Source organism: Pyrus communis, chromosome 16 (genome assembly GCF_041283825.1).
Source record: "Pyrus communis isolate YQ-2024b chromosome 16, ASM4128382v1, whole genome shotgun sequence".
Lineage (NCBI taxonomy): Eukaryota > Viridiplantae > Streptophyta > Magnoliopsida > Rosales > Rosaceae > Pyrus > Pyrus communis.
Window position 1 is genome coordinate 24,608,034 of NC_142580.1, and position 11,499 is coordinate 24,619,532.

Genomic DNA, 11,499 nt, shown 5'->3' on the forward strand with positions numbered 1-11,499 from the left:
AGACTGTTTTTATTAATATGGATTCAGCTAATTTGATTAGTTAAAAGACTGCTTTTATTAAATGTATTTATTATTCATTTCCATCTACATTAATAATTACATTTACAACATGTAAATCGCACGTAACACGTCATGATTCAAAAAGTATATTCTGCACACACATAAGCGCGCGCATGAAGGCTAGTATCTCTAAATGGAGATGAAAGCCCCGCCACGATGATTGCCGGTAACACCAACCCCGCCATCATAAACAGGCTTCCAAAACTTTGCATGTTGTTGGTCGAGGTGGTCAGATATTCTGGTTGTGATTTGAGGAATTATCTTCTGGTAAATATTGGGCCAATATATATGTTTGAATCGGTTTGAATTTCCTTATTGATCATTTAGCAAATTAAGGATAACAGTTTCTTGATTCTGCCTTAATTATTATTGGTACACTTATGGTTGTAGGGATTTCAGTTATATGACCATGACATTTAATATATACTTGTTCATCTAGTGTTTTTTCCTTTAACATTCATGTTTTTTGTTTAAGGTTAAATTTATGTTTAAAAATATTGATATAAACTAACAGGAAAGCTAGCTACCTTCTCAACTTATTAATGGAATACACATGTCAAATGATGAGTGGGAAATGTAGATAGGGAAAGGCAAATGGAAAAAATAGCTAGCATTCCTCAAGAACCAAAGGGCTAACTACATTTACACCCTTCATGGTTGATATAACTTTCAAAATGGGTCACCATATTCTAATTTTCTTGCATTGCACCCGCAGGCTATGAATTGTATCCATTTACATCTTTTGTCTCTTTGAATTTCTAATCATCTATTTGTTGATTATTTTTTTTTGTCTATGTGGTGCAAACGTGACTTACACGTTAGACCGTATAAAGGACTCAAGCTCACCACGTCACCCAAGTAATGAATTATCTTACAATTGATTAGATCAAAAGCACAAATTGATATAATTTTAACACCTTAGTTTGAATATGAAAAATTGAAACTTTATGGCTCATTTTGAAAAGCTTATTTATTCTACGACCCTAGGAGCTTGACTTTGATCTCACTTTTGCTATGTGAAACTCAAAAGTCGCAACTTTATTCCAATAAACTCGATTTTTAGCCAACAAAAAAATTTATTATATAGTTTATTTACTCCATGTTTAACAGTTTTAGACGGAATAAACAGAAGTAGGACAAAGTGTAACGAATATTGAGTTTCAAGAAGTAAAAAAATGACTTTTGAGTTTCAGTGAACAAAGTAGAATCACAATCGAGTGGGGAGCATAACTAAAATTAAGCCTTTTAAAAATCACACCAAAGCTAAATCCAAAAAAGCATAAAATGTGTAAACCCTAAACAGGTCAACGAATAAGAATTATTTGAAATCCAGTGACATTTTTATCTGAACTCATTGACTACCATTTTGTTGTAGATAATGTATGTGGGTTGCTTGATTATTTATTTCAATCGACGTTGCATTATACAACCACAAAAACAGTTAAAAGATTATGATTCCCCGAATCAAAAGTTGATTAACCCATGGAATAATATGAGAACGAGAACAAGAACGAGCACAACCCTACCGTAACAAGTGAACTTTTACAATGAGAGACCTTCAGGATTCTTCATCAACATAAATCTCCGAATCCCAAAACTTTTCAAGATTATGCATGCTACGGTGACAGGACAACAAACAGCATTAAACCTCCGGCATAACTTTACTCTGTACATTTGTGAAAGGGTATAAGCGAGAAAAAAATTTCTCTACCCAATCTGCACTGTGGATTAAAACAAGGCATCTAGCTAGCTTGACTCTTGCAATCTTCTTCGGAAATGTTAAACAAGACTTTCGGAAGTGAGGGAAGTGAGGCAATCCGAGGCAGATGAAACAGCAATTCCGCAAAGGAGTCTTTTCTTGACATTCCTGGTGCCTTCTTCCTGTCGGAAACACCGTCTTCAGGGTCCTTGATAACAGCTCCAGATTTATTATCAGGAGTGTGATTGGGTTGAACATCCCTTCCACTACCTGATCCTTCAACGTAACTATCACCATCAACCTGTGTATGAGCTGCAGCAGGGTCCTTCTGCAGCAGGCAACAAAGAGAATCGACCCTTGACATGAGCGATTTCTCATCTGAAGCTGTTGTAAATTGAGTGTCGCTCAGCAGGTATTGTGCAATGTCCTCTAACATGTCCTGGTATTCTGACTGCTGATTGGCAGAAGGCGGATTTCCAGAAGTCATTTGTTCTGAAATACAGTTTCCAATGTGACTCATAAGATCACTCATCGACATTGATGAGTGAAGCCCAGGGACTTTTATTTGCTCCCAATTTCTGTCCTCCCTGGAATTAACAGCTTCTGAACTGCCATTTCCTTCCATTGCACGAGTATCCATAACTAATAGGATAGGTCAATTAGTGATTTAGCAATTAATAGACAACAATAAGTGCCAAATTTACCTAAAGCTTGAAAGAAAAACTATACCCCTCAAAACAGAAGACAAAAATAAAAAAAAAAACAAAACAAAACTTTAAACCTGAATTGCAGTAATATGCATAATAAACATCATACCAGAACTCAGACTACGAACCAAATCAGCATCAGTGAAATCCCAAAACAACGTTTGAATTATAAATGACTTCACAAGTATAAAAGAAAACTTCTGCCAAGTCCTGAAATATTTTGGAAATCTAAAATCTCTGCATTCCACAATTTGTGAATTAAAATGATTAAAAGAAATAAAAAATAAGGACCACATATACACCTAGTATTCCAGACATCCAAGAAGTAACCAATTGCACCGTAAAATCAAACAAAAGAAATTCTAGTTCTATTAACATGATGACAACCAAGAAACTAGAAGCCAAAAGGAAAAAGAAAAAAAAAAAAAAAAAAAAGGATGATCGTTATCTAATATTGTACCAGAAATAAATGCCAAGTTCATTTATTATACCTGAGCTGGGGGAAGGCGCTTCTCTGGACTGATATTCGAATGCCATAGAAGCTGTATCCTGCTGGTCAATATTCAAAGAAGATGACTGGCTTGCAGATGGTGATGCTATATCTTGAAAACCAGCAACAGACGAACCTTTACCATTTGGTCCATTCCCCAGTTGACCAAAACCATGACCTTTGCATTCGCCTGGATCTTCAAAAGCAGAAGAGCATGGTTCAAAATATGGTGATTTCAAAACAATCTCTGGCTGCTGGCTTAAGACACAAAGTCGTGTGTCACACTGGATAAGCTTTTCAAAATGTTTGTTTAATAATCCTTGCGGGCATTCCAGAAAATGTTCCCTACAAAACCACAACGCCAAAGTTTGTCCATAAATGTCACAGCATCAATTTTAGTACCTGAACATGGCTGATGCATGTTCAAATAGACTGAACATCTTGAAAACATGTCCCAAATATCAATTTAACAGTTAAAAGGAGTATCCACACTGCCTGTTACACAACATGCCCCAGTTTGGCAATTGGACAAGTATTGGCACAAAGGGAGTTTATTTGTCAACAGTAGGTGGAAACCCAACTTAAAAACAGGACAAACATACAAAGCAAAACAAGAGTGTCATCAGAACTCAACAATTAACCACCAAAGGAGATCATCGATAATACATTCTTTTCATCTGAGACCACAGGCTAAGAAAACATATACCTGAAACCACTAGCACCGGCCAATAAAAGATTTGAGGCCACTGACTTAAAGAATATATGAGACTATCCAAAAGATAAACAAAAAATTGCAAGGAGCATGGGAAAACATAGTACAAGTGTACACACTACAAAGAAACTAAAAGGTGTGTCGAACTTTATAGGCTTAACAGTGACATTACGGTCTAGTGATATTCCTCTTCGCTTAAAAGTGAGAGGTCTTAGGTTCGAATCTTGTGGATGACGACTTCGATACCAAATTAGGCTGCCTATTGTGGGGCTTAGCCGAACTCTCCCTCCCCTTAGTGTAAAAATATCAATGTGCTCAGAAAAATAAAATATAAAAAAATAAAAAAACGAAAAAAACAGTGACATCAACCAAAATAAATTTAAAGCCTTTTTCCCAAGGAAATTTTAGAGTAAGGATCGCAACCACCAATTGAATTTTACCTATAACTGCTAGCTTGTCCACCAGTAAAATCTGCTGTTGCCTGCCACAATGTGTGCTTTCTAGGTTGAGGGTTAGTCTCCCGGAAGAAAAGGGGTTGTCTAGCCAACTGTAAACAGAAGCGGCCACTAGGTTAAAAATTTCAGACACAAAATAATAATTTTGAGTACAGAGACCATAGGTAAAGACCAGTGTTTTAAAACACGAGCCTTGAAGAGCGCCTAGGCGGCCTTCGAGGTGGGGCAGTGAGGAAAACACCTCTGCCCAGTGGGAGTAGGCTTAAACTCGCCTAGACGCCTGAGGCATCAATTGGGGCTTTTTTCTTTCTTTTTTTGTTTGTTTAAAGGTTAGGGTTTCTCACCTACAGTGAAGAACTTTTATTTTTTATTTTTTATTTTTCTTCTATAATGTTTGATTTCGACTCTATTGTTGATTATATGATATATATTAATAATTTTAGGTCCCCTGAGGCCTCAAGGCTTTCACCTAGACAGGGCTATCCATGAAATGCCTTGGCTTCGCCTTCACTTTTTAAAATGTCGGTAAACACACACACAAACATACAGAGAACATAGGAAAGGAAATACATAAACATTACCACAACAGTAAAAGTACCAGGTCCATCATCAGGACAATTTGCTTTCAGAGCCATAATATCTGACCACTGGATTTCTAGTTTACTCTTGAGACCACCTTCGAGAACTTCCCAAACAAGCTTATGCTTAGCAAAGTAACACTTCGCCACTAAATCTCCCTCATATCTTGATTTATACTGCAACCAAATAAAGTAGTGTCAGAAACTTTTAGCCAAACAAATCCACTCAATAAACCAAAAAATAAACTTAAAAACTAGAGAAGATGAGTACCTCCCAACCCCCAATCCTTAAAAGTGAAGCTGGAAAATTCGAAGCCTTCAGCTTATCCACCGTCCCTAAAGGAGCATTTGCTTTACATTCCTTTTTAACTCCAGAGTTAAGATTTTTGCTCTCTGTCGCTCCAGCTGCAGAAGCACTCCCTTGAGCAAGCTTCATTTGAATTAACTCTAATAAGGATGGGCTCTTTCTCAGCCTTAAACCCAAGGGGCTAGGCTCATCAAGTGGATTGTATTGTGACGGTTGAACAGCAAATGCATTATCCCCAACAATCCTCTGTAACTCAGCCAGAAAAACCAGTAAGAGAATACTTCAAAACAAAACCAAATTTATACAAAGTAAAGGAAACAATCAAATCTTTCAGCTAAACATAATCAAAGTTCAAGCAAGCCAAATTTCAAAATATTATATTACAGCCCAATACCTAAGGAAGCTCATATTTGTATATTTACATCCCAATTAATAGTCACGAGTTTAATAAATCAATAATTGATAAGAAAATGGTAAACTTTATGGACTATAAAGATCACACGTATAATCCTCCCATGCAGTTTCCAAGAGACCGAAGAGATTGCTACAATCTTCTGAAACAATTTCAATCATTAATGTCACAAAATTTATGGACTTACTAAGCTATTGACAATAGCATACAACAAGCAGAAACATTAATTTCTGGGAACCACAATTTCTGATTGAATAATACATACAAAATCAAAAGAGAAATTGAGAAAACTTCAATCGGTCCAGATTACAAATAGAAAAAGCAGAAGGAAATTAAAAAAAATAAAAATAAAAAGATTAGCAATGAAAATATGTAAATGAAACAGAAACAAGATACAAAACTGAACCTCTTGAAAAGCAGGAGAGGGTTTAGGACGTTTGTTGAGCGGACCATGCTCCTCTTCTAAAGAGTCTTCAATCTCCAACTTCACCGGTACCTTTTCTGTACACGGCATCGTATGGAGTTCTGGTGGGAGATCTCCCGATTTCATCAACTGCATCATCAATTCTTTTCCCCAAAACAAAAAATAAAAAATCTGAAGAATCCAAATTCCCAAGAAACAGATTAAGGTCTTTGATCTAAAGACCTGGAAATGGGAAGATTGATTGATTCTCAAAATCCAGTGCTATGCAAGAAAGGAGTATTTTTTAGGCTGAAAATAATCATTGGGCCAAATTGCACATTTACAGTTTTCTCATTTTTCTGATATTGCTACACTACATGTCTTTACGATTTTCATTTCAGATAATTGTTCTTGGACAAAGCTACCAAACACATTGTCAGATCTTAAAAATACAAATTTCAATTTGTCGATTTCACTTTCCAAAACATATTTCGGAAATCTGTTGTGTAAATCATTACAAAATGGTCATAAGTTTTCCACTCTTTAACATGTAGATCATGTTATGGTGATACGCAGGGAAACGGCAACTTTATTTGTGCCTTCAAATGGAATTAGGCAAAGAGGCAAGCATTATTACTGAATGTGGCAAACATTGTTTGAGGTTTAAACCAAGTACAATCTGGTCAAACTGATAAGGAGAGGAGCATATGGTGCAGTGACCTCGTCCACATCAATAGGAAAACAAATGAGTAAGTTGCAATCAAGAAGATCAATATTGTGTTTGACAACTGCATAGATGCATTGATGACTCCGCGGGAGCTGATGCTTCTTAACATATCAGGCATGAGAATGCGATTGCTTTGAAAGATGTTATGATGGTTATCCACAGGACAAGGTTCAAGGATGTGTACTATGTTTATGAGCTCATGGATACGGATTTTCTTCAAATTATAAATTTCAAAGGGTATACAATAGACCTTGAATTTCTATTGAATGTTTTCATGACCTTTTCCAGTGCAAATATATTATTTAATATATGAGTAAAGTAATTCTTTTATTCTTGAATTTTGTTAGTTCAACGTCAAAAATTCAATGCACATTCACAGCAAGAAACCAATATATTCACAGAAAGCAAAGGGTTGAGATTTTTTTACCGGCCGGTCCAGCAACAGAAACCAACGCAACAGCCCCAATTCAAAGGCCAACCCTTCTCCAACAGAAAACCCTACGTTTCACAAATTTATAGAATTAGAACCACACTATGGAAATTGAAGCCAAAATTTTAAGCTGAAACCCGAAAATGAAATTGAAATTGAACGAACCCCATTCAATTGAAGCCCCTCTAAAAACCCCACACTGATATTGAAATTAAACAAAACCCCTCCCTGATTTCGAAATCGGAAAATCGACCTCATACCTTAAATTTGAGTGTCGAACTTGAAGAGAAGAGGGAGAATGATATCGTCTGAAACTACAAAGAATTGAAGCGTCTGGTTCGATGTTCGGCTTTGGGTTTGGGATAATTGGGGATTTGGGATAATTGGGGATAATTGGGAATTTGGGAGTACTCTTTCAAGAAAGGTGGTCGCCGGTGGTTTAATGGTTACGGTGTTTTTTCGGGAAAATCCTGTATAGTGTGGTGCACCATAATTACATGGGCTCCACACCGATGAAAAGTATGTGTATTTTGAAAAAATAAATACATGTAATTTTCATATCAAATTATCAAATTATTAATAATGTGTCCATACCTCACAAAAGAAATTTATTTCTATACTAAAACCCAAAACCCAAACCAACGTGCACTGTTCACAAACAGTGAAGTGATGAAAATGCCTTTGGTTTGGTCTCTTCTTCGTGGACCACAACCTCTCTTTCTTCTGAACTCTTCTTTCCATTTCCGTCTGTCTCGCAAACCTTTTTGTTTCTCTCAAACCTCTCATTGCCTCGCTCTCCGGTCTCAAGTTCTCTCTGTGTCTGGGCTTTTTGCAGAAAACGGTTAAGTTAGTAAAATTTATTTAGATCGTTTTGTCGAGGTTGCAAACAACAGTGCTCTCTCGTTGAAAAATAGTCAATTTGGTCTCGATTTGCAAAAAATTTGGAGCCCATAAAGGATCCCATTCATGCTGCCGATTTAGTGCATTCCCTACGCCACAGTGGTTAGTAATTGAACAATTTGATCATTATCCAAGGACTAACCTGTTTTTGGTTGGGCAAATTGTGGTTGGTTTTGAATTGGTGCGTATGGCTTTGGAAACATCCCAGGGGATGGTGGACGAAATCCTCCTTGTTGTTGAGGTTGTTGGGGCTCCCTCCACTTGAAATTTGGGCGATCTCTCCATCCCGGATTGTAAGTGTTGGCGTATGGATCATGCCTAGGTTGATTTTGGCCTTGATAACCTATGGCATTGGCAGATTCCCATCCTCCATTCTCAATCAATTGAGGGCATTGCTCAGAGGGGTGTCCTTGCATGGTGCACACGCCACAAACACTATGTTTTTGCACTTTGTTTCCTTCAACAACCTAAGACACAAGGAGAGTAAGATTAGCCAATTGTGATTGAATTTCGAACATGGAACTTACCTCATTCACTTGGTGTTGCCGTGGGGGGGTCCCTCTGTCCAACCCCTTCGTATTGTTGTGCATTCAAGGCTCGATTTGCAATTAGAATCTTTGCAGCAATCAAGGTTTTTTCCACCAAAGCTCCACCCGTCAAGGCATCTAGCATTTGTCTTTCAATTGGAAGTAGTCCTTCGTAAAAGCATTGAATTAGAAGCTCTTCCTTCATTTGGTGTTGTGGGCAGGATGCAACAAGGGCTTTGAAACACTCATAATATGCTGGAAAGGATTCTCCTTGATTTTGTTGAATTCCGCTAATCTTCTTCCTCAAAAGAATTACTCTTGAAGTTGGGAAGAATTTCTCCAAGAACGCTTGTTTCATACTTTCCTAAGAAGTAACGGTTCCGGGCGCCAATTTGTAGAGCCAATCCTTAGCCTTTTCCAAAAGAGAGAATGGAAAGGCTTTCATCTTTAAAATATTCCCATCCACATTAATGGGTGTTATACTCGAGCATACTACTTCAAACTTGACTTTAATTCAAGTTTGGGAATATTCCCATCCACATTAATGGACAACCCATGTTATTTGGGAATATGATGCAGCAAGCTTGACTTTAATTCAAACTCATCGGTCTTGTCCGGAGCTGCCCTAGGGTATTGAATGCAAATAGGCACGGCGTTGTCCAACCCCAAGGCAAAAAGTTCTTTGATTGTTCGATTGTCCGCTGCTATGGCTTGTTCTTCCTCTTCCACTTCTTCTTCTTCAGATTCGGCCTCAGAACTATGTGGACTAGGTTCTGGATTCTTCCTCTTCCTTCTCAAAGTTTGTTCAAAATCGTCGTCAAACTCAAAGATATGTGCACGAACTGGTTGAGAACTTCGAGTCATAAACTAGTACCTAAAACCAAGAAAATAACACAAAAACAAATCAGAAAACAAAACAAAACAGAAACAAACACAAAAGAAAAACACACGGCACTACTAGGGGAAGATTAGCAATTTTGCTAATCCCCGGCAACGGCGCCAAAATTTGATGTGAAAATTAACTTGACACACAAATTAAACCCTATTGATGACAATTGTAGTATATATGCAAGTAGGGATCGTTCTAGACCGGGGATTAACTAGGGATGCTAATCAACACAAATAAAACTTAAAACACTAATTTAGACTCTATAGACTTAAAACTAACTCAAAACACTCAAAACAGTAACAAACAATAAAAAAGACTCAATTCTAGACCTAACAAGTGATTTTGACGAAAATAAAACTTAACTTGACTCAAAAGAAGCTAAACTGACTCTAAACAACTCAATACTATCAAATAGACACAAAACTGACTATATGGGGATACTTAGATGAAATTTAATTAACTTAGACTCAAAATAAACAATGGAGACAGATTTAAACTAGTTCTAACCAAAGGAATAAACTCAATGCCAAGGGGGGTTTATTTGGACGAATTTAAACCTAAACTTAACAGATTGCAAAACAACTTAAAAGACTTCAAATTAAGGTGTATTAAATGGATGAAAGGCTAGTTAGGGGGTCCTTCTCCACACATGACATATGCATATAAACCAATTTCCAGTTATTATTCCTTTAGACTATGAATGACAATGCCCCAAATTAACCATGAAAAGCATAAATTAACTTTCAGATTTTCCTTATTTCATTGAATTGGATGGAATACGCATCGCAACCAAATTATCTATCTTAAGTTCTCTATATGAAACTGTTGACTCTAAAAATTACAAAACCTACGTGGCGCGCATGCCGAGTAACTAATAAGCTAACTACGTCATTCGGTTGAATGCGGGGTGTGCCAACTCGTCGGCCGAGCTCGGCCGAGGAGTAAAATTTGTTGATGTCGCGTTGAGCGCGTTGTTGACTTCTCTATCTTGCGATTGCGACCGAGGAAGGAACACTCTCGGTCTTTGGGTTCTATAGCCTGAAGACAAGGCTACTAATTCTGCGAAGTTCACAAATCGTCGGAGCCCGATTCGGTCACTGTGATTATATTCGTAAGAGTATAAGCACGTCGAATCGAGACCAAACTATATGGACACAGGTACTCAAATGTGATGTATGTCTTGATGGTAAATGTAGTTCGGCCGTCGGAATGCCGAACTCTGAAACTTACTTGTGAGTATCCAATCACAAAATCATTCGGCGTCCAGTATGCCGAATAACGCAATTCGTAACACCTGACTACGCCGAGAAGGCTAGCAAGGTGACCTCTACCAACAAGGGTTCGAAAACCCTTCTCGGCCGAGACTTAGATAGGTAACCGGTCGACCTCGACGCAGTGCTGTTTATCCAAACTGAAGGTGCTTCTCGGTCGGCTGGTTCTGCGGCAACAGTGCTGTTTATCCAAACTGAAGGTGCTCGCCGGGTGCCTCCACAGTGTTGTTTATCCAAACTGAAGGTGTGTCGGCAGAAAAAGAAAAGAAAAAAATCTCAAGGTATTTGAGAGGTTTTGTGCAGGGCATTTGTATGCTGAATTGAAGGTCCTCTGAATGGTGTTTGCAGCCTTGTATTTATAGAAGCAGATGTGTGGTGCGGCTTCACTTGTGTAGAATTTGATTTTAATTCAAACTCATCAACTAGAGTCTAGGTCAAAGACTTCTCAAGGTAAGCAACAACCTATCTTTTAGATGTCATCATTATCTCCTTACTTCATGCAAACAATTAGCATGCATCAGCCAATTTGATAAGCTTCACGGCACTGGAACCAAAGCATGCAGATAAGTAGCACGCAAGCCTATCCCTTAGGCATTCATTCCAACATAACCTGGCCATAAAAAAGGCACGGCCAAAAATCCCTCAAATTCCAAAGGTGCAGGCCATTTGGTGATCATGACTCGTGGGTTGCCTTCCACGTGGAGACCATCAAAATGTTTCCCTTTTTCATGTCATCTTATCCATGCAAACCATTTGCAAATCAATTGCAAATCCTTCTCTGCCGTTATCACAAATCGTTGTTGATCATGATCACCATCATTGCACTATTTCACCTTTATCTGATACAGGTATTGATTAATACATAGTATTGCCGCGTGAGTCGTACCAAACATCTCAAACCCGTTTGAAATGTACTTCTGCTGGAAATATGA

The 11,499-nt window shown here is 37.8% G+C and overlaps 1 protein-coding gene across 4 annotated transcripts; it reads right to left on the minus strand.

Moving 5' to 3' along the window:
- Positions 1-1,424: 1,424 nt before the first annotated feature.
- LOC137732398 (uncharacterized) lies at positions 1,425-7,433 on the minus strand. 4 transcript variants are annotated; one of them, XM_088687784.1, is made up of 8 exons: positions 7,241-7,433; positions 6,978-7,048; positions 5,827-5,973; positions 4,973-5,254; positions 4,705-4,878; positions 4,109-4,215; positions 2,958-3,301; positions 1,425-2,401 (listed from the first exon to the last, which is right to left on the minus strand). In XM_088687784.1, the coding sequence occupies exons 3-8, from the start codon at positions 5,968-5,970 to the stop codon at positions 1,803-1,805; spliced, it is 1,650 nt and encodes a 549-aa protein (XP_088543910.1). In that variant the 5' UTR covers positions 5,971-5,973; positions 6,978-7,048; positions 7,241-7,433; the 3' UTR covers positions 1,425-1,802. The 4 variants fall into 4 exon arrangements, with proteins under 4 accessions (XP_088543910.1, XP_068327807.2, XP_088543912.1 ...); XM_068471706.2 differs by having other exon boundaries at positions 5,827-5,987; positions 7,241-7,428; XM_088687786.1 differs by lacking the exon at positions 5,827-5,973 and having other exon boundaries at positions 7,241-7,424.
- Between the last annotated feature and the right edge of the window lie 4,066 nt (positions 7,434-11,499).